The 26779-nt window shown below is 39.9% G+C and overlaps 1 protein-coding gene across 1 annotated transcript in view; it reads left to right on the top strand.

Annotated features, from left to right (window-relative positions):
* Positions 1-26498, top strand: part of LOC309415043 (mitogen-activated protein kinase kinase kinase 1-like) — a gene marked incomplete at its 3' end in the record, with an annotated part of 77751 nt that extends 51253 nt beyond the window's left edge. Inside the window, exons 3-20 of the mRNA XM_082012434.1 lie at positions 1239-1445; positions 1785-1985; positions 2794-2910; positions 3455-3603; positions 6195-6316; positions 7709-7790; positions 7922-8102; positions 8883-9173; positions 10876-10997; positions 12185-12276; positions 12536-12725; positions 13059-14331; positions 15379-15531; positions 16886-17048; positions 20939-21070; positions 22055-22197; positions 22666-22797; positions 26349-26498. Of these exons, the coding sequence (XP_081868560.1) occupies positions 1239-1445; positions 1785-1985; positions 2794-2910; positions 3455-3603; positions 6195-6316; positions 7709-7790; positions 7922-8102; positions 8883-9173; positions 10876-10997; positions 12185-12276; positions 12536-12725; positions 13059-14331; positions 15379-15531; positions 16886-17048; positions 20939-21070; positions 22055-22197; positions 22666-22797; positions 26349-26498 (3900 nt within the window). The remainder of the gene's footprint in view (positions 1-1238; positions 1446-1784; positions 1986-2793; positions 2911-3454; positions 3604-6194; positions 6317-7708; positions 7791-7921; positions 8103-8882; positions 9174-10875; positions 10998-12184; positions 12277-12535; positions 12726-13058; positions 14332-15378; positions 15532-16885; positions 17049-20938; positions 21071-22054; positions 22198-22665; positions 22798-26348) is intronic.
* Between the last annotated feature and the right edge of the window lie 281 nt (positions 26499-26779).

Below are 26779 nucleotides of genomic sequence, written 5' to 3'. Positions count from 1 at the left end.
ATCCCGGCCTGTATCATGAATAGTGTGGCCAGCAGGACCAGGGAAGTGATCGTGCCCCTGTACTCGGCACTGGTGAGGCCGCACCTCGAATCCTGTGTTCAGTTTTGGGCCCCTCACTACAAGAAGGATGTTGAGGTGCTTGAGCATGTCTAAAGAAGGGCAATGAAGCTGGTGAGGGGTCTGGAGCACAAGTCTGATGAGGAGCGGCTGAGGGAACTGGGGTTGTTTAGTCTGGAGAAGAGGAGGCTGAGGGGAGACCTTATCGTTCTCTACAACTACCCGAAAGGAGGTTGTGGTGATGTGGGTGTTGGTCTCTTCTCCCAAGTAACTAGTGATAGGATGAGAGGAAATGGCCTCAAGTTGCGCCAGGGGAGGTTTAGATTGGATATTAGGAAAAGTTTCTTTACTGAGGGAGCGATCAAACATTGGAATAGGCTGATCCAGGGAGGTGGTGGAGTCACCATCACTGGAAGTATTCAAAAAACGTGTGGATGTGGTGCTTTGGGACATGGTTTAGTGGGCATGGTGGTGTTGGGTTGATGGTTGGACTTGATGATTTTAAAGGTCTCTTCCAACCTTAATGATTCTGTGGTCAGAAGTGTATGTACTCACTCTTCTTGAGCACATGTGTCTATTCAGGTAGTGCAGCACTGTGCACAGTGATTAGGTCCGATACCAGATGCGGTGTAGCTGTTTTACTTGTATTGCGGGCAGAAAAGCTGACTGTGGTTTTTATAGGGCGCAGCACACCTTAATTTTGCTGTATTGCCTTCAGCTTTAAAGTCATTTTACTTTGTAGCAAGCGTTCATATTGTGCTGTAGAAATAGCAGTCCTTGTATTTATTAACTTATACTGTATGTAACCAATGGATCCAAGGTTATAGCTCTTAAATAAGCAGACAGTGCCTGTAGGGAAAAAAAAACACAATTATCTTGGCTCCTGCTATCCAAAGGTGAGAATTGCTGTTGTTGGAGATACCTTGAATGACAATTACAGAAGCACTTTGAGAATCAAATCATTTGCTGCCACAATGCTAACATAAGTGGCACAAATAGACGGGAAAAAAGGTTCTTGCCCCTGTTAGATGTTAATATTAGAACCTGGGGAATATGCAAACTTTGGATGTCTAAATAATAGCTTAATTATAATGCTAGCAAAACAAGTTTTGATGAATTTGTTTTGCTTTAATGTAAAATGATCAATTTGTAATTCTAACACATGGTTTAATTCCTGCAAGGTGGTGAAACCCATCCCTGGGAAAGGAGGTGGATCGGAAATGAATAAACTCTCTCTAGAGCCTTGGGCTGAAGGACAAAGCACTGCTGCTTCACTTACACAGAAAGGAAGACGTAGTCCTTCTCCTAGTAGCTGCTCTTCATCATTCTCTAGGACAGTTAAATCTGAATCACTGAGTGTTAGAAGAAAAAGGCTATCTCCAGTGCCTGTAAGTTGCAAGCTGTGGTGTAATTTTTAATTTGGCTCTATACTGCAGTCTTTTGCTTAGAGAGGTGATTGGTATCTAATCTTTCCTGGGTAGGCAAGATGCTGATATAAAGGGGTGACTAGACACCCCAACCCCCAGACACCCCCCCCCAACTCTCTTCTGCCCTTGAGTTCTGGGCGTGGAAGAAAATTAATCATTTTAAATTCATATAGTCTAAGCAGGTTATAGTTTCTTAAGATTTTGGGTACTCTCTTATTCGATGGTATTTGTGGGAGAAAAAAATACATAGTTAAACTTACTGTTGTCCTGGAAATGCTCATGATGGAGCTGCTTATGTGGTTTCAGAGTGGACTAATAACACCACCTCGACGAGCCACATCTCCAGATGGCTCCTCTCCGTACAGCCCTGAGGAAACAAATCGTCGTGTCAACAAAGTTATGCGAGCCAGGCTGTACCTGCTGCAGCAGATAGGACCCAACTCTTTCTTAATTGGAGGAGACAGCCCTGATAATAAATACAGAGTGTTTATTGGGCCTCAGGTAGAGAATGTTTTTGTGTTGCCTGTAGTTTTTATTAATTTATAGTTAATCTTGGAAAACTGTACAAAACCAAATTAGATCAAGTTAGTCACCAGCCCTTGCTAATGGTTATATAAAGTAATGTTTAAAAGATGTAATCTGTGCTCATGTAATGTAACGATCAGTTTGTATCTTTTCAAAGATGTATCGAGTATTAGTTTTGTCTAGAGTTTATCTTTAATAATTACTTCCTAGAATATTTTTTTTAATGTTCTGTATATTTCTCATTCCTAGAAGTGGCTCCTATTTATCTATCTTAAGTATTTTTGGCTATAATTTGGCCACTTCATTTTCCTAGTTTCTCACTCTGAAACACTATATTTATTCTATTCATGGGATATATAAATGACAAGCACATGACACAGTTCCTTTAATGGTGCAATAATTTCATTAATACCCAGTGAGGTTCTTTTCAGAGACTTGCATAGTACTGTTGTGATGCTGCATTGGGGAACATTTAGGTTTTTGAATAAACAGAAGCATCTCTTAAGTTTACTGTCATGTTATGGCTGTATGATGATTATATGCATAAATTCTTTCTAGTATGAAGTGTAGCAATAGCTTCAGCTGATTTTTAAAAAATAAAAAAGGGGAAAAAAAAGTCAAGTGTTATAATTGCCTGCTTTTCCATACATATTCCTGAATAATGTTTTGGGGACTCACATTTTCTGCAAGGCCATGCATGAAGATATTTATGTCTATATATGAAATATTTTGCATTAACTAATTATCAATTCAGTAGAGCCCTAGCATATACTTTTCTTTGCAGACTTGTAGCTGTGGCCGTGGGACATTTTGTATTCATCTGCTGTTTGTTATGTTGCGGGTCTTCCAGCTTGAACCCTCAGACCCAGTGCTCTGGAGAAAGATGCTGAAGAACTTTGAGGTAATGGATTTCTAATAGATCTAATGGCAAATCTAAAATACACTCCAAGTAAAAGTCTTTAGGGCATTATCTTAAAAATGCTGTGAACTGCTGCATTTCAAAGCAACAAGAACATGTTTTTAATTATATATCTTTAATTTGGGTTCAAGAGCTCTGCAAGTAGGAAAAAAAATTGCAAATAAAAGGCATAACTAAAAGAATTACTAGAGAGCTGTAGTTTAGCAAGTGATTAAAATCTTGGATTTTCTACTCAAATTTTTGTATATCCTTCTCACTGATTAGCTGAAAGGTAAACAGAACAAGGATCTTCAGAAGTAACTGTGTTTACGTAAAGTTATTATGTTTAACAAGCAAATAGTTTTTTGTTGTAAAGTTTCTTGTGATCTATTTATTAGTAAGACTTCTGAAATTCCTGCTACTGCTAATGCGTTATTGTGAAGGTGAATAGATCTTTCTTAGCAGTAGTTAAACTTCAGTAATATTACCTTTTAAATACAAGCTGTTTGTAGCATAAATGACTGTTGCTATCCCTTTCTGATGTTAGGTTGAGAGTTTGTTCCAGAAATATCACAGTAGGCGTAGCTCGAGGATCAAAGCTCCATCTCGTAACACCATCCAGAAGTTTGTCTCACGCATGTCAAATTCTCATATACTGTCATCATCTAATACGTCTACATCTAGTTCAGAAAACAGGTTAGTATTTTTCTAAAGGAATTAAAAGCTTTTTTCTGTTTTTTTTTCCTAATTTTTGCGGTTTAGAATCACCTACATTGTTTTTGTTCAAAGCTGCTTTCATTTCAAGCCACCTTAAGTATCTGTATTTGCAAATAATCAAGAGTCAAGCATACATTAGTCAGTCAAGTGGGCATATTTGCTTTACACCTTCTGTTTGAAAAATATTAAGTAGAGTTGTGAAAAGAATTTTTTTTGACTCTCTGAATTTAGGAAACAAACTCTAGAAATGTAAGTGATCATCTGCAAGAGTGAAGCATATTTTAACTTTGGAAACTTGTTTATTTCTGTGCATTTGTTCAAATACAGCACTTGTGCAAATGTTGACAAATGAAGAAACAGGATTTCATTTTTTTCTCTTGTACTACTTTGGAGAAATGCTTGTGCCTATGACAATATACTGAAAAATTTCTGGATAAATGTACTGTTTGTCTAAACATATGTAATATGTTTTTCATATATATATTTAATTAAGCATATATTTTAAAAAACACTTAATGCAAAATGAGTGGTTGTCCTGGTTTTGACTAGGATAGAGTGAATTTTCTTCCTAATACCTGGTATAGTGCTGTGTTTTGGATTTGGTATGAGAATAGTGTTGATAACACTGATGTTTTTGGTTGTTGCTAAGTAGTTGTAGTGCTTATACTCAGTCAAGGACTTTTCAGCTTCCCATGCTCTGCCAGCGGGGAGGTGCACAGGAAGCTGGGAGGGGACACAGCCAGGACAGCTGACCCAGGCTGGCCAAAGGGATATTCCCTACTGTATAACGTCATGCCCAGTATATAAAACTGGAGTTGGCCGGGGGGCGGGAATCGCTGCTCGGGGACAGGCTATCGATCACTGGGTGGTGAGCAATTGCTGTATTGGGCATCACATTAGTTAGTAGACTGAGTGAACTAGACATCCTATAGAGAGATCGAGCTACAGAAGGCAATCAAGACAGGCTTTCTTTTGTGTAAAGTGAAACTTAAGTGCTTTCATATGTTTCTTTGTGATAATAAGCCTATAGTTAGATGAATATATCCAGACAGGTTTATAATTCTGATATACAGATCGTGACCTTAATTTCCCATAGATTTTTAATTATTTTTCCAAATTGTCAAATTGTGTCTTTGTAAATAAATTACGTAAGTAGTTCCAGAGTACATTATGTATTTAACTGGTTGGTTTATTTGGTATGCCAGTTCCTTTAGTTATATACCTTGTGTAGGAAGATTTCTTTTTTTCATAGGAATGGCTTTATTGGACTGTGAACTTTGCTACATTAGTTTTCATTTTTGACAGGATGAAAGATTCTTTCAGTTGTTTGCCAGTACACCTGCTGATTAGTTCCCAGCATTACTGGTTCAATGAGCTAAGTTGTCATTCTGTGAGTCTAATCTTGCATTATATAAGTATTGGAGAACACTGAGCATCAGATTCATTTGAGATAAAAGTTTACTCAGTTCCGCTAATTACTGTGACTGTGCAGTTATTTTTGGTTTATTACTAATTATTCAAAAGTAAGTTTTAAATTAATACTCGTGTTTCTATACATGCTGTGGAACTCAGTTTTTCACTGTAAACTTATTTTTGTGGATTTTTCAAGGAAAAAAAATAGTGTCAACCATTTGCAAGAAAATAGAAGTGAATATATATGTATAGAAACAATGTATACACAAATTATTTTTATTTTAGAAATATACTGTTGCTAAACAAATACAGTATTCCTGCAAACTTTTAGACATGTACCAACTATAACTTAAATTTTTACTATGAATAGTAAGAGTTTTGCACATTTAAACAATATTACAGAAGACTAAATCTGTGTTTTTCATTACACATTGTTTAAGTTTAGAATAATTTTCTGGCAAAATCTCTGGTTACATCCATTTAAAAATTAGGGTGGGGGTAAGTAAAATGGAAACAACATGTAAAACAAAAAACATTTATTTTTTTTAAATCTACATGTGATATGTAGATATATTAGTGTTCATGTGAATCTATTACATCTGTTTCTCAGTGGCAGAAAATTCTTGAGTGGCTGTTATCTTCTGTTTTTTGAGTTTTACATATGTTCATCAAATAGTATTTACAGTTTTCTGTAATGGGCTAAAGACTATCTTGTGACTCGATACTCTGAAAGGAGTGTGGGAAAAAATGTACGTAGCTTTCAATATCTAAAAATTTCTTAGTTTTTCAAAACTAAAGGGTAAGTTAAAAAAAAAAAAAGGAAAGATTGGTTTGTTTAAAGAAGCTGGGGGGAGGGGGATATAAGTGCCCAAGGCTGGGCTTTTCAGTCTCTAATTGGTATCTGACCTAGTTTGAAAAGATGTCATGCATTTTGTGACATTCCCTTTCGTTTCAACAAAGCGTTGTCTGTACTCGGTGCTTCTAAAAATTTGGTTGCTCATTTATTCAGACCAAGGTTTAGGAGAATGGTTCATGAACAGCATATAGTTATTTGGAAGTGACTGTTCCAAACTGGAAGTTAATCTTTTTCACTGTTAAAGCTTGTTCTGAATTCTGATATGCCATTTTTTTACAATCACAAATATTTATTTTTATAGTATGAAGGATGAAGAAGAACAGATGTGCCCCATTTGTTTATTAGGCATGCTGGATGAAGAGAGCCTAACTGTGTGTGAAGATGGCTGCAGGAACAAATTACACCACCACTGCATGTCAATATGTATGTTGTCATCTTTGTCTCGTTAAGTTCTGGTGACTCTAAATATGCAAAATTACTATAACTTAGTGTGTTGTAGGGTTTTTTGTTTATTTTAAAAGCTAAACCTGCTCTTAACTGATGACTGTAGCTCTTTGAGAGTTTGATATCATTCAGGTACTATTTGATATGCCTTATTTATCAGTTATCAAATTACAACTTGATTTGTGAATGCTTTGAGAAAGAAGTTAACTGCAGGGCTAGAGGTTTGAGCCTCTTACCTGAGTGAGAAGATCATGTCCAATTAGAGCAAGGCGAGGAACAGACTTCTACCCCTCTTGACTTGTCGTGAGAATGCACGAAAGTCATCTACTAGGATTATATAGTGAATTATGAAGTATGTTTTAATATACTGCATTAAATAAAGTATATAAATAGTTTGCTTTAACAAATAAAATTCCATCTCCCGTGTTTTAATGCTTTTGAAAAAGTATTGCTTATGTTTGAGGCACAAAAAGAACTGCATTTCAGTTCATAACTTTTAATTGTAGTGCTAAGCTGAAGTGTTTCTGCATGCAAAAATGTTTAAATGTACATATTTATCAGGCTTTTGCACATGGTTCAGTTTGGAAAGTGTTTATTCTGAAACTGACATTCTTCAGTAAAACTTAAAAATAATCACAGAATCATTAAGGTTGGAAAAGACCTTTAAGATCATCAAGTCCAACCATCAACCCAACACCACCATGCCCACTAAACCATGTCCCGAAGTGCCACGTCTACACGTTTTTTGAACACCTCCAGGGATGGTGACTCCACCACCTCCCTGGATCAGCCTATTTCAATGTTTGATCGCTCCCTCAGTAAAGAAACTTCTCCTAATATCCAGTCTAAACCTCCCCTGGCACAACTTGAGGCCCTTTCCTCTCGTTCTATTGCTAGTTACTTGGGAGAAGAGACCAACACCCACCTCACCACAACCCCCTTTCAGGTAGCTGTAGAGAGCGATGAGGTCTCCCCTCAGCCTCCTCTTCTCCAGACTAAACAACCCCAGTTCCCTCAGCCGCTCCTCATAAGACTTGTGCTCCAGACCCCTCACCAGCTTCGTTGCCCTTCTCTGGACACGCTCCAGCACCTCAACGTCCTTCTTGTAGTGAGGGGCCCAAAACTGAACACAGGATTCGAGGTGCGGCCTCACCAGTGCCGAGTACAGGTGCACAATCACTTCCCTCCTGCTGTTGGCCACACTATTTCTGATACAGGCCAGGATGCTGTTGACCTTCTTGGCCACCTGGGCACGCTGCTAGCTCATGTTCAGCCGGCTGTCAACCAGCACCCTCAGGCCATAATAATGCCATCTTCTGGTTTTATGCACCGTAAAACTGAAATACATATTATCCTGTTGCTGTGTTCCAGGGGCAGAAGAATGCAGAAGGAACAGAGAGACACTTATATGTCCTCTTTGTAGATCTAAATGGAGATCTCATGATTTCTGTAGGTAAGGATTCAGTCTAAGTATAAGAAACTATTTGTTTCTGGATCCGTAGTTGATGTTCCTAAATATGCTAAAGTATTTACTTTGGTAAAGGTTTCATTTGTTAATCGATGTTATTTTTTGTTAATCTGTAGTCATGAATTGCCAAGCCCTGTGGATTCTTCTTCTGTTCTTTGTGTGGTTCATCAACAAATTCAGCAGCAATCTACAGTTGGAACACAGAGAAGAACCCAAGATAGCAATTTTAACTTTACTCATTATGGGGTCCAGCAGATCCCTTTTGCCTATAAAGATTTAGCTGAGCCATGGATTCTGGTAATTTTACTTTGTAAAAGAAGCTTCGAATGTAAAAACTGATATTTTTTTAACTGTTTTGCTAGAGTTGTTAAATCAGCAATTCAAAAATTTATTCTGAATCCCATCAGCTTTATGGTTGATTATTATTGGAAAGAATTCTTTTTAACTTGCATCATAAGAAAAGGTTTTCCAGTCTTGTTTTCACTGGAGTTTTCAGTTTTGGACTTCATCTCAGGTCTGTGTAATAAAATGTAGTATTCTTAATTCTAATTGTGGTTGTGCAAGTGTCACATAAATACAGAGTTGGCACTTACTGTTACTCACATTGGGTTGCAGGAGCCAAATGACCTAAATAACCTCTAGGATCTAGAGATGGGTTCTACTGGGCAGGGATCACATCCTTAAAAGAAGAGTGGCAGAACCTGTATTGCCTATATGTCTGTTGTAACTTTTGTCTGGTATAGCCAGACCTTGGTTTCAGGGTTGTTTATATCAATGTCTAGAAACAAACTCCATACTGAATAATTAAAATTCAGAGTGAATGAAACCATCCATACAGTCATTCCCCCACTTCTCTTAGCAGAGTTTTTGGATGAACCAATGACTTAGAAATGAAGCATCATAAATGATATCACAGAATCTTTTTTAAGACACTGCCTTCTGGCACATTTCTGCTGTCAGGCTTCTTAAGGTGATCTTTCACCAGAAACATTTCTTTGCTCTTTTTGATTGCTCTTAAGTACTTAATTTGCAGTATTATTCAATTTGACTCCTGTAATGTTGCTTTTTCCTTGGCAGGTATTTGGAATGGAGTTAGTTGGCTGCTTGTTTTCTCAAAACTGGAGTATACGAGAGATGGCACTTAGACGTCTTTCCCATGATGTTAGTGGTGCTCTATTACTGGCTAATGGTGAAAGCACTGGAAATTCTGGAAGTAGCAATGGAAACAACACAAGTGCTGGAACTTTGGGAGCAGTTAGTGGGTCATCTCAGACCAGTATCTCAGGAGATGTGGTGGTAGAATCCTGCTGCAGCGTGCTGTCCATGGTCTGTTCTGACCCTGTCTACAAAGTGTATGTTGCTGCTTTAGTAAGTAGCTGTTTACTCGTATTCCAGTAATTTCCAAATGACTTCATTTTTTGAAAGGGAGGAGATATATGAAGTCAGGAATCCTAATAACTGTTGTTGAGCACCACTGATGGCTAGACTTTTAACCATCATCTGAAAGTGGGTTGAACAAAATCCTCAGCAAGAGTGAAATGGCATGACTTCACTGGTCAAATATAAGGAAATGCTTGCTACAGTGTTAAGTGTTAACAGTACTTGTATGACCAGATTCTTTCCAATCTCAGAGAATACATGACTAAGAGTGAATATATAGTAAGCTGTTTATTCTTTGAACATTTCAGTGATATTTTGAATGCAATTTATATAGAACTATTTACAACTCTTAAAAAAATAAAATGTGTAGCTAATTTGATTTCACAGAATCATTAAGGATGGAAGCGACCTTCGAAATCATCAAGTCCAACTGTTAAGCCAACACCACCATGCCCCCTAAACCATGTCCCGAAGCGCCACGTCCACATGTTTTTTGAACACTTCCAGTGATGGTGACTCCACCACCTCCCTGGGCAGCCTGTTCCAATGCTTGACCACTCTCTCGGTGAAGAAATTTTTTCTAATATCCAGTCTAAACCTCCCCTGGCACAACTTGAGGCTATTTCCTTGTGGAGTAACAGGGCACGGACTCTGGCAGGGATTCAGGCCGAAGACCATTACTGCTACAAGTGTCCGCTTTTTATGCAGTTACAGCTCTTTCACACGCCACAAAATACGTCCTGGTTGGTTAACACACACAGTCCATGCGTTTCTCCACAGTCAGGATTTGCTGCCTGCAGGTGTCCACGCACTCCTTTGCTTCCTCTTAGTTGTTTACCACAGCTCCTTCTCCTCAAGGCCGAGCTGTGCAGATATCCAGCTGTTTACCAGCTTCTCAATGCCACAGCTCCTTCTCCTCAAGGCCGAGCTGTGCAGATATCCAGCTGTTTACCAGCTTCTCAATGCCACAGCTCCTTCTCCTCAAGGCCGAGCTGTGCAGATATCCAGCTGTTTACCAGCTTCTCAATGCCACAGCTCCTTCTCCTCAAGGCCGAGCTGTGCAGATATCCAGCTGTTTACCAGCTTCTCAATGCCACAGCTCCTTCTCCTTAAGGTCGAGCCCTTGCAGGGTGATCCCAACATTTCCTCTCGTCCTATAGCTAGTTACCTGGGAGAAGAGACCAACACCCACCTCACCACAACCCCCTTTCAGGTAGCTGTAGAGAGCGATAAGGTCTCCCCTCAGCCTCCTCTTCTCCAGACTGAACAACCCCAGTTCCCTCAGCCGCTCCTCATCAGACTCGTGCTCCAGACCCCTCACCAGCTTCGTTGCCCTTCTCTGGACACGCTCAAGCACCTCAGCATCCTTCTTGTAGTGAGGGGCCCAAAACTGAACACAGGATTCGAGGTGCGGCCTCACCAGTGCCGAGTACAGGGGCACGATCACTTCCCTGGTCCTGCTGGCCACACTATTCCTGATACAGGCCAGGACGCTGTTGGCCTTCTTGGCCACCTGGGCACACTGCTGGCTCATGTTCAGCCGGCTGTCAACCAGTACCCCCAGGTCCTTTTCAGACAGGCAGCTCTCCAGCCACTCCTCCCCAAGCCTGTAGCGTTGCATGGGGTTGTTGTGACCCAAGTGCAGGACCCGGCAATAATTTCATGTGTATTGTTTTTTCCTTTCTCTTAGAAAACCTTAAGAGCCATGCTGGTATATACTCCTTGTCATACTTCAGCAGAGAGGACTAAACTACAGCAACTTCTCAAGCCAATTGTAGAGACGATATTAGTTAAATGTGCAGATGCCAACAGGTATGGTGTCTCACGAACTTCAAATTCATTTTCTATTGTTACTTGAAATGTATTGAAGCTTCATTTATTGCTGTTTTATATGGTGCTAGGAGACCATTTATAGGTGGTGGTGAAATAAAATGTGTGGTTCATATGCATAAATGTTTTTGTTAAAGTCTAGTTACTACCAACCAACTTCTGTCTTGAAAGGTATAGGTTTTGAAGGCACCGGATTATATTTTTCCAGCACTTATGGATCTTAAATGATATTTTGCTTGTAGAAGGCCTTTTTCCCCCTTAAAAGAAAGTACGATATGTTGGGTGCAGTCATCAATCATCCCCTCCATCTCAGTTGATATTGCTTTGGTCTAATTCTCATGACTCCCCTTTAAGCAGTTAGCAAGTACCCTTCAGCAAGTACCAGTCATCAAATTTTGTATCTTTAAAGTAGGAAACATGCATATTTATTAAAGAAAGCTGTTGAACATCTATGTCATGAAGTGTTAACATAACACTGCTACTTTTTACTTCATAGTGTAATGTTAGGAGATGGCTGTTCTGAGCATTTAGCAGTTCTGGCTTGAGTAGGCCTTGTCTTCCTCTCCCAAGATACCCCGTCTGCTCTGCCAGACCAACCGTTTCTTCAGCTGTACTATAAACTAGACACAGAAGTCCACCAGATTTTTATTTATTTTTTGTGGTTTTTTTGTCTCTCTCAGTTTAGTTCCTAAGCAGCATTGCTTCTGAAACTGCAACTAGAGATACACTGGCAATAGTTTAGCAATAGAAAATCTAAAATTAAATGTATAAGTGAAATAGAACTGTTCCTTGTGGTGCTGGATTCCTGGATTTGGCCTGTTTGTGCAAGAGGATGAGATCATAATGTGCAGTTGAATTAATTTCTTTTAATGAAGAGATTCTTGCCTGAAAGTCTTAAAGAATTTGAGAAATGGGGAAGCTGTTTTCTATTTGGGTTTTTTATTTATTACTGATAGACATTACATTTCTGGAAGTGTCCTTGTAAAAAATGTCACAACTATTGGTAGCTTACAGATAGAAGATTATAGAAGTATATTGGAATAAAGTGATGTGAAATAATTTTCCAAGCACAATTCCAAGCTAACAATTAATGGAATGTAATGATTAAAATGATTTTTCTTGAAAGCATCTGCGAAAAGTTGTTTGGGATTTTTGTTTTCATTTCATAGTCGAACAAGTCAACTTTCAGCCTCAACACTATTGGAGATGTGTAAAGGCCAAGCAGGAGAGCTGGCAGTTGGGAGAGAAATACTTAAATCTGGTAATAATAGCTCTTTGTGTATAATTAAGTTATAATTACAAGCAAATATACTGAACTGTTTTCAATTTAAGACAGGTTTTATTCTGTATTTGTCAGTATGGCAAAGAGAACAATGCTGCTCTCAGCAGTTTAGGGGGGAGAGTGGTGTTAATTTGGGTGTACATTGTATATTTCTGTATGATATAGTTTTGATCTTTATTTAGATCAAAATTTAGATTGTGAACATATCTAATTCTTATTTTATCAACTTTTTTTATAGGGTCTATTGGTATTGGTGGTGTTGATTATGTCTTAAACTGTATTCTCAGAATCCAAACCGAGTCTAGCAACTGGCAAACGCTACTGGGGCGACTTTGTCTAATAGACAGACTTCTGTTGGAATTTCCTGGTGAATTTTATCCCCACATTTTCTGTGGAGGTGTTTTACAGGCTGATACTGTAGTAGACAGGTACATACTTACACTATGTGACTATTACTCCTTGTAGTTGAATGTGGTGTTGACAATTTCTTCAAAAATTAGTTGTTCTAATTCCTGTAAACAAATAGTCTATATTTATATGCAAAAGTGCATAAAGTGCATCTACTTTACAGAGTAAATGGTTTCTTCTCTTTTTTAACTTCTGACCTGTGAAACAATTCTGAAGTACCAGTGCAGCAATAAGTCTCCTTTCTACTGCAGAACTGACAGCTAAATAGATTATCTTGAAATGAACTGATATGCTCTAGTTAACTAGTGCCAAGAAAGCCATAAGACACTTCTTTTTTCTTTTTTAACTTTCAGGTATAAGAAACTTCTCTCCCTCTTAAATTTTGCCTTGCAGTCAATTGACAATCCCCACTCAATGGTTGGAAAACTATCACGGAGAATATTTTTGAGTGCAGCAAGAATGGTGGCAAGAGTGCCCCATGTTTTTATAAAGCTGTTAGAAATGTTGAGTGTGACAAGTTCAACTCATTATGCAAGGATGCGTCGACGTCTGATGGCAATAGCAGATGAAATGGAAATTGCAGATGCTATCCAGCTAGGCATGGGAGAAATGCACTCTGGGGAATGTCGACATGAAGACTTTTTGCAGCTACCTGTACCAGATAACTCTCCAGAAGCTATAGAAAGTAATACTCCTAACAATACTGTCCAGTTATCAAGGAAAAGTGAGAAAAGTTTAAGTGATAAAAAACTGAGTGACAGTCCAGAGGATGCTTCTGAGATGCTGGCTGGCCTTGCTGTAGGACTTCCCGTTTCATCAGTAACTACTGAGCAACCAAAGCCAGCCATTCAAACAAAAGGAAAAACCCCCAGTCAGTGTTTAAACTCTTCTCCCTCATCTTGTCATTCTCAGTCATTATCCCCAATGCTTCCATCTCCTTCAAACCCATCTGTACTAGCTGGCACTGCAACAGATGTCTCTCAACTCAGACCTCAGGGATTTGTTCCCTGCAAAATCCCCTCACCTTCTCCTCAAACACAACAGAAACTTTCTCTCCAGTTCCAGAAAAAGTCTTCTGAAAATACAGAACCAGAGAAACTTTTTCCAGTTTTTACTCAAGCCAGGCCATTGCTATCCAGTCACATACACAGACCAAAGCCATCACGACCCACCTCAAGTGATGTGAACAAGCAGGGAGAAACCTCAAAAAGCAGTATGACACTTGACCTGAATGATATTTTACAGTGTGATAGCAATAGTAGTAGCAGTGCGGTTATGCCAAGTGAAGAGACAGTGTTTGCACCAGCAGATGAGAAATGTCAATTGGATGTTAATGCAGAGCTCAATTCCAGTATTGAGGACCTGCTTGAGGCCTCCATGCCAACAAGTGATGGCACAGTTACATTCAAGTCCGAAGTTGCAGTTCTTTCTCCTGAGCGGGCAGAAAATTATGATACTTACAAAGATGATGTAAATCATAATAAAAAATGCAAGGAAAAGATGGAAGCTGAAGAAGAGGAAGCTTTAGCTATTGCTATGGCAATGTCAGCATCTCAAGATGCCCTGCCAATAATTCCCCAACTACAGGTTGAAAATGGTGAAGATATCATAATCATTCAGCAGGATGTAAGTGTACATATAGTAATACAGCATAAGTCTCAACTGAGGTTCACTGAATTTATAAAGCAGTGCTGTTGTATTTCCAAATTTATATAAAACACCAAGGGACTCAATACCCTCTCCTAGAAGTTGGAGTATAAACAGCCTACCAGTTGAGGGTGCTAACAGAATCCTTCTATGGTTATTAACAAGTTTAGAGACGGTATTTGGAAGAGACATCATGTTATATACCAACCTTTAAAATGGCAAAGAAGAAAGTGTAAAAGTGGGGAGACAGGAAATGACAACAAAGTTTTTAAGCAGGAGTAGAACTGTACTGGGTCTTAATGCTGATTTACTTTGAAGGCAATTGTACAGAACCAAATTAGTTTCTGAAAGAAAAGGCAGTGTAGAAAGAGATCTTGCTGTCAGCACATCTTGAGAGAGAAGACGTGAGATACTTTACAAATCAGAAAAAATATCTTTGCAAATAGACAAAAGCATAAGAAATAAGAATAGAGAAAGACAGGAGTATTTTATAAAAGTTCACAAAATGGTTGAGCGTATTGACTTGAGAGTAAGACAGGTGCTGGAAGCTTGTGAGGCTGCATACCTAGGAAAGGTGACAGACTTGGTAGAGTTACTGGAAAGAGGAATGAAATGTTGGGTTTTGTGATCCTTTGCAGGAGGTAGCAACATGTGAAGCATAAAATGACAGAAATAAATTAAGTAGAAAACATGATTTTGTTTGTGTTTACTATAAGTGCTGACTAAAACCTTGACTAGGCGTGAGATCAGGAATAAAAAAAGTCATGCTCCTATTTGTGTCCTTACATCTTGCCTTTGACCTTCAGGTAGTAACATAGAGGAGGCTCTCTGTTCTTACATACAGTAGGAATATGTGGATTAAGGAATACACTGGTGTTCTGGTCTCAACTGAAACGTGTTTAACATGCAGTACAAATAGCTGTAAGGGAGAGAAGAGGCATATAAGATATTTCATAACCTTCCAAAATGTCTATATTTTAGATGCATGTTAGTAAACATGGGATTGATTTGGAATTTAATTTGCAGACACCAGAAACCCTGCCTGGACATACCAAAGCAAAACACCATTACAGAGAAGATGCAGAATGGCTTAAAGGTCAGCAAATTGGTCTTGGAGCTTTCTCTTCCTGTTACCAAGCTCAAGATGTAGGAACAGGGATGTTAATGGCTATAAAACAGGTAAATACTTCACTTTCTTGAATATATTTTGCTTGTTCTTCAGTATTTCTTTGAGTTATTAAATATAAAAGCTCTCTGCTCTCATAGACTTCTGTTTCCTACTTCCTCTTCTCCCTGTTATCTGTACTCACATGATACACAATACAAAGTCTTTATATACATGGAGTTAAGATAATGTTTGCAGTTTCTTTTACTTCTCTGTAAAAGGAAAAAAAAATTACTTTTTATATGCCCCTTTTCTTTCATAGTTCTTCAAATGTATTTTTGTTTTTATCAAGTTCACAAATCAGTGATAGGGATAGGAATGGGGTCCAGGTCTCTTGATTCCAAATTGATGCTCTATTTGAAAGATAGCTATTAGAAGTAATTGTCCCTGGTCAAGATTTTTTCCCGAAAAAAGTTTAAGTGGAGGAAATGTAGTTTAATGCTTGCTTCCTTCAATCCAACAGCCAACTTTGAGGCAAGTATTTTTAATATTGAAATTATTAGATACAAAAATGTGACTGAGAAGAGGCCCAAATGCACATGCTTCACTCAAGATTTTTGGAAGGTTCTAGATGTGAGTAAATCTTCCACACTTAAGGTGCCCTAGGTCTGATTCAGTGATACCAACATAGAGGGAATTTTAGTCCTAACATTTTTCTTATTAATCCTAGAATGAACTTATATCTATGGAATTGAGTAATTTCAAAACATTTAATCTGGGAAAGAATATCTGTTATCAGATATTTCTCCTTTGAAACTCTCTTGCTTGTGAAAGAGTAGGACTTGTCCATGTGGTTCTTGAGGCTCCTCCTGGAGAGATGATGACGATTCTGAGGCCCAGGGGAAATTCTCTGCAGAAGTCTCTATTTAGTATGGATCAGAGCTGGGGTTGGCTCTAGTTCCATTGCTGGACTTCTGATCAGCTTTTGTTGTTTTTTTGCCCATTGACTTTCTGGGATAAGAGGTTTAGTTATGAAACAGGTAGTATGGTTAAACCGGTAAAAAGTCTTACAAATAACACCACCGTCAGAATCCTATTTTGGGCCTTCCTTTTCAACATCTGAAAAAAAAAAAATTAAAAATAAATAATTTCCCTAGTTTAAGCAGAGAAGAGTGAAGAGGGAAGTTTCCCCACGCCACACTTGGAGAGATTTTTGTTGTTATTTCTCCAGAAGATCACTCTTAATTTTCTATGATTGTCTCACATGGAGATATATGGTCTCAGCCAAAGGGACTTGAGATTCTACATGCTATTTCCAGATGGTGAAAAACGACAGAAAACCATCCATTCTTGTTACTGTACTGAAGGGGGGTGGTTACAGGACTGGTAATTATGTAAGGTAAATCTGACTACCATATTTCAAAACAGGTGACGTATGTCAGGAACACATCATCTGAGCAAGAAGAGGTAGTTAAAGCACTGAGAGAAGAAATAAGGATGATGAGTCATCTGAACCATCCTAACATTATTCGAATGTTGGGTGCCACGTGTGAGAAGAGTAACTATAATCTCTTTATTGAATGGATGGCAGGTAAACAACTGCATGCTAAAGAAAATGAACGTATCAGTTGAGTCCTGAACTATAGTTTCATACTGCAAAATATTCCATGCATCACTTCAGTTTGCAAACTTATATTTTTATTGCTGTTGGTAAGCAGTATAAAAGTTTAGTTCCAGAACAGTTTAAGTAGTATTCTTACTGGCATCCTTTTTTGAATTTGATTTTTCCATACCTAACCTGTCATACAATTAAAGTAATTGGAAGCCTTGAACAAAAATTCTACTACTACCTCAGTTTCTGAATTTAAATGAGGATTTATGTATTGGGTTTGCATGGCAAGGTTTTGGGGGGGAGATGCTGCAGGGGTGGCTGCTGTGAGAAGATGCTAGAAGCTTCCCCTATGTCTGATAGAGTAAATGCCAGCTGGCTCCAAGAAGGACCCACTGCTGGCCAAAGCTGAGCCAATCAGCGACAGTGCCTCTATGATAACATATTTAAGGGGAAAAAACCATACTGCATGACAGCAGCCGGAGAAGAGAGGAGTGAGAATATGTGAGAGAAACAATTCTGCAGACACCAAGGTCAGTGAAGGAGAGGGTGGAGGTGAAGACCATGGTGAGGCAGGCTGTCCCCCTGCAGCCCATGGAGCTCCACGATGGAGCAGATATCCACCTGGAGCCCATGGAGGATCCCCCACATTGGAGCAGGTGGATGTGCCTGAAGGAGGCTGTGACTCCATGGGAAGCCCATGCTGGAGCAGCTCCTGGCAGGACCTATGGAGAGAGGAGCCCACACTGGAGCTGGTTTGCTGGCAGGACTTGTGACCCTGTGAGGGACGCGTGCTGGAGCAGTCTGTTCCTGAAGGACTGTACCCTGTGGAAAGGACCCATGCTGGAGCAGTTCATGAAGCCTGTGGGAAGGACTCATGTTGGAGAAGTTCATGGAGGACTGTCTCCCATGGGAGGGACCCCACACTGGAGCAGGGAAGAATGAGGAGGAAGGAGCAGCAGAAACAATGTGTGATGAACTGACTGCAACCCCCATTCCCCATCCCCCATGTGCTGCTCAGGGTGATGAGATAGAGAAAGTGGGAGTGAAGTTGAGCCTGGGAAGGAGGGAGGGGTAGGGGGAAGGTGTGTTAAGATTTGGTTTTATTTCTCATTACCCTACTCTGATTTGATTGGCAATAAATTAAATTAATTTCCCTGAGTTGAATCTGTTTTGCCCATGACAGTAATTGGTGAATGATCTCTCCCTGTCCTTATCTCGACCTATGAGCCTTTCGTTATATTTTCTCTCCCCTGTCCAGCTGGGGAGTGATAGAGCAGCTTTGGTGGGCACCTGGTGTCCAACCAAGGTCAACCCATCACATGTTAGAAACTTTGAGACACAGACACTTCAGTTGGAAATATATCAAACTATTACATTTTCAGTGTACCTGTGTAATTTTATGTTATTATTAAAGATAACTTTGCTAGAAAGTTTGGAATATCTGTCACTTGTATTTTGTCCCAAGTGTTTTCATAAGATTTGTGTGAGGTGACATGCAAGGGCATTTAAGAAGTAAATTTCTAATAATAGGGAGTAAGCAGGATGCTTTGGGGAAAAAACATGTTCAAATCCTAAATATATAAAGTGGTAATTTTAGTAATAAATAGTGAAATCTCTTCATTATTGTTCAGAGCAGATACAAGAAATTTTGTATCCTTTTTTAAGAAGGAGCTTTATTAATTTTATGAAAGGGATTATATGTTGTTGCAGCCCAGTTATCAAGAGTAGATTTGGTGTCTTATACACCCTTATTTCTTCTAAAAGAAAACATTGCACCTTAACTTACATTCTTTAGCAGAAACCACTTAGCAATACCAAAGTGCTAACAAGCGAAGCCCAAGTATGTGTTATTACAAGCAGTAGCGCAGAAAATATTTTCTCAAAACTAAAGGTGTCTAACTCGAGTATATTTTTTTCTGAAATAGTATTATTTAGATAAGGAAATGTCAGGAAATGTCTTTACTTCATTCAAGCCCAAATTATATTAGAATACTTTGAGAGGCACAATAGAAATCCAAAATCTGGAGGAACTAGATACCACTTTTGGAAAACAGAGGAAGATACTGCTTTTCTACTTGCTTGTCTACTTGCTTCTATATATTGGTACTTAGATGATAACAAAAGTAAATTAAGATCCCATTTTTAAAAAGGGAAAAAAGGAAGACCCAGGGAACTACAAGTCAGTCAGTCTCACCTCTGTGCCCAGCAAGATCATGGAGCAGATCCTCCTGGAAATTATGCTAAGGCACATGGAAAACAGAGGTGATTGGTGACAGCCAACAAGACTTCACAAGGGCAAATCGTGCCTGACAAATTTGGTGGCCTTCTACGACACGGTCACAGCATTGGTGGATAAGGGAAGAGCGACTGATGTGATCCACCTGGACTTGTGCATTCCTCAGGGGTCAGTATTGGGACCAGCACTGTTCAACATCTTTGTCGGCAACATGGACAGTGGGATTGAGTGCACCCTCAGCAAGTTTGCTGATGACACCAAGCTGTGTGTGGTGCAGCTGACATGCTGAAGGGAAGGGATGCCATCCTGAGGGACTCTGACAGGCTAGAGAGGTGGGCCCGTGCAAACCTCATGAAGTTCAACAAGGCCAAGTGCAAGGTCCTGCACGTGGGTCAGGGCAATCCCAAGCACAAATATAGGCTGGGCAGAGAATGGATTGAGAGCAGCCCTGTGGACAAGGACTTAGAGGTGTTGGTTAATGAGAAGCTCAATGTGACCCGGCAATGTGTGTTTGCAGCCCACAAGGCCAACCGTATCCTGGGCTGCATCAAAAGAAGCGTGGCCAACAGGTCAAGGGAGGTGATTCTGCCTCTCTGCTCTGGCAAGACCCTACCTGGAGTACTGTGTCCAGCTCTGGGGCCCCCAACATAAGGACAGAGACCTGTTGGAGAGGGTCCAGAGGAGGGCCACAAAAATAATCAGAGGGATGGAGCACCTCTTCTGTGAGGACAGGCTGAGAGAGTTGGGTTTGTTCAGCCTGGAGAAGAGAAGGCTCTGGGGAGACCTTATTGCAGCCTTTCAGTACTGAAAGGGGGCTTATAAGAAAGATGGGGACAGACTTTTTAGCAGGGCCTGTTGCAATAGGACAAGGGGTAATGGTTTTAAACTACAAGAGGGTAGATTTAGACTAGATATAAGGAAGAAATTTTTCACTATGAGGGTGATGAGGCACTGGAACAGGTTGCCCAGAGAATTTGTGGATGCCCCATCCCTGGAAGTGTTCAAGGTCAGGTTGGATGGGGCTTTGAGCAACCTGGTCTAGTGGCAGGGAGGTTGGAACTAGATGATCTTTAAGGTCCCTTCCAACCCAAACCACTCTATGATGTTTCTATGATTCTTAGAGGGAACACTTACTGGAGGCTGCACATAGCTATTGCCCCAAAGAAAGCTACTGTTCTAACTAGTGTTGAGTCACCATACCTGGAGGTATTTAAAAGACTTGGCAGTGCTGGGTTAAAGGTCAGTCTTGATGATCGTAAAGGTCTTTTCCAACCTAAATGATTCTATTCTACTTGAAAACCTTAGTGCGAAATGTAGATATAAATATATGTAGTTTTTTATCAGCAACAGTACTTTGTACACTAAGGGATTTGTACGTTATTTTAAGGACAGATGAAAAGATTAGGAAGCATAAAGACTTATGTCTTTAATGTGTACGGTTCCAGGTAAAAAGTAACTAAATAACCAAGTATATTACTTTTTGCCTATGGAACTTTTGATGGGTTTTTTGGGGAGGGAGGAATTTAGTTATAAATTAGGAATATCAATACCAAGTTCCAGTTTTAGGAGGCAGTGCTGCATTCACCTAATATAAAATGTAAGTGTTGATAAATTGTATTTTTTTATCTTCTAGGGGGTTCAGTTGCTCATTTGTTAAGTAAATATGGAGCCTTCAAAGAATCTGTTATTATTAATTACACAGATCAACTGTTACGTGGTCTTTCTTACCTCCATGAGAATCAGATAATCCATAGAGATGTTAAAGGTGAGAATTATTTAGAATGCCTTTTAAAAAGGAATAATCAGAAAGCAGCACGTATTTTGGCTTGAGACCTATTGCTTCTCTTGGATACCATCTCAAGAGTGTTATTTCTATTGGGTTTGTCTGATCATACTTAAGAACCTTTAATTACTGAAATTAATCAGAACATTCATAGTATGCTTGGGGATATTTGCTACCTGTGCCAATGGTTTAGAAAAATTCATTTTCTGAATTTGTTCAAATAAAATATGAAGTTGCCATATAGCTTTAAAGACTTATAGTTAAATTAATGTAAATACCCTGAAATTATAGTAAAATCTGCAAATAAGCCAAAATAGAGATCAGGTTTCTAACGTATAGGAGTATTATGATGGGTTTTCTTCCTTCATTCTAATTGAACATAAACACAGTTGTACTGTTTGACAAACAAAACATGGACTTTATTGGGAAATAACAGTCTCACTAAACTTCTCCCTATAATGTCACTATAGCTGTCCATAAACTGGAGAGATATCCAGATAAGTAGCAACATAGCGATGACAAATATTTGCCTTTTAATATTTCTCCTTAAAATAGGAAGACTTTCAATTGCTCTGTAATTCTCTTCAAAACAACTCAAAGTTGCTTAAGGATGAAACAAGTTTAAATTTCACAGGGAGCTGCAGGCAATAAAAATCTCCAGGATTTTAGGCCACCATTTTTTTTCATTGTTTCATCTCCAGGTATTGTTCCAGAATCCTGTGTTTGCCCTACTTTGAAAGTTTGATTGCTTCTCTAAATCTCTGACAGCCTCAAGCTGTGTGCAGTATCATTCAGGCATAACAGAAAAGTGACATTACACTTTGTCCTTGATTTTTAGTTCTCCTTGATATTGTGGGTGGGGACCATCAACCTGTTTATAGCTTGGAAACAGAGGGAGGAAGAGTGTTCATCCTTTTGCCTTGAATAAGAAGCCAACTAGCATTATTTTTATTATGCTGTTGACAGGTGCTAACTTGCTAATTGACAGCACGGGTCATAGATTAAGAATTGCTGATTTTGGAGCTGCAGCCAGGTTGGCATCAAAAGGAACTGGTGCTGGGGAGTTTCAGGGACAGTTGTTGGGAACTATTGCATTTATGGCACCGGAGGTAAGAAACCAGTTTTGGAATTTACTTCAAAAAGTTTGTTTGTAGTCTTTAAGCTAATTCATACATCCAAATAACATAAAATTCCTGTAAATGCTTCAAATGTGTTTTAAATGTACTTGTTCTAAAAAATAGGAATGATTCCAACGTGGCAATAATGACATTTCTTTCTTGTTGTCAAAGTTGTTCTAAGTAGTTTGTTACGAAATACATAATAAGTATGGTTATTAAAGCTCAAATGACCATTCGGTCAAAAGCTAATTATTGCAAGATGCTTTGCCCCTTGATAAGGCATTTTATTTACTAGCTCTCTACAGCTGTATAAATCTTATGGCATTTACATCACTGATCGCTCTCTCAACCTGAAATTTTAATCAGAATGCACTTCATTGATTTTTTTTTTTTAAATCTGAATTGCTTAGAGTTAAGAGATTTTAAGTGGATAATCTGAGCTTTGATATGTCTGTTCAGGTTCTGAGAGGTCAGCAATATGGTAGGAGCTGTGATGTGTGGAGCGTTGGCTGTGTTGTTATAGAAATGGCTTGTGCTAAACCACCCTGGAATGCAGAGAAACACTCCAATCATCTTGCTCTGATATTTAAGGTGAGGTACTTGTTTCTACAAATATGCTACAAAAGACACTGACTAATTTAATATACAGCAATGTGAAATTTAGAAACGTATACAAATAGTAGGGTTTGTTGCAATAGCTCTTTATATTGGAGCTGTTAGTACAAAATCAATATTGATACCACCATAATAATCGCAGAATCACAGAATCATTAAGGCTGGAAAAGACCTTTAAGATCATCAAGTCCAACCATCAACTCAACACCACCGTGCCCACTAAACCATGTCCTGAAGTGCTACGTCTACACATTTTTTGAACACCTCCAGGGATGGTGACACTACCACCTCCCTGGAACAGCCTATTCCAATGTTTGATCGCTCCCTCAGTAAAGAAACTTTTCCTAATATCCAGTCTAAACCTCCCCTGGCACAACTTGAGGCCATTTCCTCTCGTTCTATCGCTAGTTACTTGGGAGAAGAGACCAACACCCACCTCACCACAACCCCCTTTCAGGTAGTTGTAGAGAGAGATGAGGTCTCCCCTCAGCCTCCTCTTCTCCAGACTGAACAACCCCAGTTCCCTCAGCCGCTCCTCATAAGACTTGTTCTCCAGACCCCTCACCAGCTTCGTTGCCCTTCTTTGGACACGCACCAGAACCTCAGTGTCCTTCCTACAATCACTTCCCTGGTCCTGCTGGCCACACTATTTCTGATACAAGCCAGGATGCTGTTGGCCTTCTTGGCCACCTGGGCACACTGCCAGCTCATGTTCAGCCAGCTGTCAACCAGCACCCCCAGGTCCTTTTCCACCAGGCGGCTCTCCAGCCACTCTTCCCCAAGCCTGCAGCATTGCATGGGGTTGTGGCCGAAATACAGGACCCTGCAGTTGACCTTATTAAACCTCATACAGTTGATCTTGGCCCATCAATCCAGCCTGTCCAGATCCCTCCGCAGAGCCTTCCTACACTCCAGCAGATCAACACTCCCACCCAACTTGGTGTCGTTTGCAAACTTACTGAGGGAGCACTCAATCCCCTCATCCAGATCATCAATGAAGATAATAAACAAGACTGGCCCCAGAACCAAGCCCTGGGGAACACCACTTGTGACCAGCTGCCAATTGGATTATAACTCCCTTCACCACAACTCTCTGGGCTCAGCCGTCCAGCCAGTTCTTTACCCAGCAAAGAGTACACCTGTCTAAGCCACGAGCTGCCAGTTTCTCCAGGAGAATGCTGTGGGAGATGCTGTCAAAGGCTTTACTAAAGTCCAGGTAGACAACATCCACAGCCTTTCCCTCATCCACTAGGCGGGTCACCTGGTCATAGAAGGAGATCAGGTTGGTCAAGCAGGACCTGCCTTTCATGAACCCATGCTGGCTGGACCTGATCCCTTGGTTGTCCTGCACATGTCCTGTGAGTGCCCTCAAGATGAACCGCTCCATAATCTTCCCCGGTACGGAGGTCAGGCTGACAGGCCTGTAGTTCCCAGGATCCTCCTTCCGGCCCTTCTTGTAGGTGGGCATCACATTGGCAAGTCTCCAGTCATCTGGGACCTCCCCGGTTAACCAGGACTGCTGATAAATGATGGAGAGTGGCTTGGCAAGCTCCTCCGCCATCTCCCTCAGTACTCTTGGGTGGATCCCATCAGGCCCCATAGACTTGTGGGTATCCAGGTGGCTTAGCAGGTCCTTAACTGTTTCCTGCTGGATTATGGGGAGTTTACTGTGCTCTCCCTCCCCGTCTTCCAGCTCAGGGGGCTGAATACCCTGCGGATACCTGGAGATTTTCCTCATCCTTCGTGACGTTCCCCCCCATATCCAATAAGGGATGGCGATTCTCCTTGGCTGCCTTCTTGTTGTTAATATATTTGTAAAAACATTTTTTGTTATCCTTTACAAGCGTGGCCAGATTGAGTTCTAGCTGGGCTTTTGCCTTTCTAATTTTGTCCCTGCTTGACCTATCGAAATCCTTGTACTCTTCTTGAGTTGCCTGCCCCTTCTTCCAGAGGTGATAAACTCACCTCTTTTCCCTGAGTCCCAGCAAAATCTCCCTGTTCAGCCAGGCTGGTCATCTTCCCTGCCAGCTCGTCTTGCGGTACATGGGGACCGCCTGCTTCTGTGCCTTTAACATTTCCTTTTTGAAGAATGTCCAGCCTTCCTGGACCCCTTTGCCCTTCAGGACTGTCTCCCAAGGGACTCCCTCAACGAGTGACCTGAACAGGCCAAAGTCTGCCCTCCGGAAGTCCATGGTAGTGGTTTTGCTGACCCCCTTCCTTACTTCACCAAGGGTCGAGAATTCTATCATGTCATGGTTGCTAAGCCCAAGACGGCCTCTGACCACCACATCTCGCACCAGCCTTTCTCTATTTGTAAACAGCAGATCAATCATACTTGCTTGTTTAAAAAAAAAGGCTACCAACACAATAATATGCAGAAAAAGCTCTGTTCTAAGATATAAATACATAGTATAACAGGCTAAACAAAAAATTTGGGAATAGAGTTGATTATTGACTCTAGGCAGAAGAGTGGTATTTGAACTCTTTCTTTACAATCTTGTAAAATACGGGAGCAAAAGAAGTTTTTCTACCCTAAAACATTTATGTGTGTATTCACATTTCATAGTGGGGAATGTTCTTTGGTAAAAAACTGATGTTCCATGTTCAGATTTTGCTGAAAGATATTTACCATTATGCCATGCTATATATTAATATTATTCCTCCCTCTTCTTGGTTGTCTCTTTTGGCATTCATGTTTCTTACTGAAATCAATTAGGTATATTTAATTTTAAAAATCTAGTTGAACTGTAGGCATGAATAAAGAAAATGCTGCCACAAGTGAAGGAAGTGATTAGCATCTTCACTAGCATGAGTGAAGTGTTTCTGCAAATCAGAACTAGCACAGCGGTATTCAGATATGTTCTAATTAAGTACAAATCATTTATCATGAGAGATGTAATTGTTTTGGTTCTGTGTCTGCATAAAACTGGTGGTGCCACTTAAGTGTTCTCAATCTTGCTTAATTTGATCTAGAGAAGATAAAAATTAATTTGGTTGGAAGTGATCTGCTTCTATGTGAGGAAGATTGCCCTTTAGGGTGGTAGCAGAAATACAATAAGACAATGCAAGAGAGCATACCCAGCGTAACATATAATGTAACATCACTCAGCTTAATATATCTCAATGTTTGCTTACACTATGCCAGTTAGCAGTGATGGCAAGTATTAGACTAAAGAATACCCGTAAGTGTGGCATAAGAGCTTTTCTTATGGCCTGCTTAGCAGATGGTTACTGCAGAATTTTGCTGTAAGAGGAAAATTTAGAGAAAAGTGCAGAGAGAGGCAGACTGTGAAAAGCAATAGAGCATATGTTATTGGGGAAAGAAGCATAAAAGGAACTTAAGACCCATTTTATAAAATGGAAGCAGTAGTATAATCCTCAAACTGCAGTAGGAAATATGCTAAGTGGATAAAAGCTCATAATATAACTAGTTAGCTGAAAATTATTAGCTTGTTGAAGGCTTTTGGGGTAGGAGAGGGAGCTTAAGAATCACTGACTTCTAAAAAAGTTATTTTCCCTTTGTTCAGATTGCTAGTGCAACTACTGCTCCATCAATCCCTTCACATCTGTCTCCTGGTTTGAGAGATGTGACTCTTCGGTGTTTAGAACTTCAACCTCAGGACAGACCCCCATCAAGGGAGCTGCTGAAACACCCAGTCTTCCGTACTACATGGTAGCTACTTATGTGTAAGGCTGATATACTGAAGAAGATGCTACTGAATATACGATAACTGTCTTGCAGTGCAGTTAAGCACAGCAGCTTGTATTATTCTGCTAGCCTTAATGATAGATACATCAAGGACGTAAGGCCAGTGGAGGACCCTACTGAAGTATGTGATTGACAAATCAAGATCTTTACCTAAGCTCAGTATGCAACATTTCACAACTTGTGCAGAGACTTGTAAACTGTGCCTTTTCAAACATCTGTCTCTGTGTGAACACAAAAGCATTTTTCCTT

This window comes from Phaethon aethereus (assembly GCF_964289735.1).
Source record: "Phaethon aethereus genome assembly, chromosome: W".
Lineage (NCBI taxonomy): Eukaryota > Metazoa > Chordata > Aves > Phaethontiformes > Phaethontidae > Phaethon > Phaethon aethereus.
The sequence above is the reverse complement of the archived record's forward strand: the minus strand, read 5'-3'. Positions and strand labels throughout refer to the sequence as shown.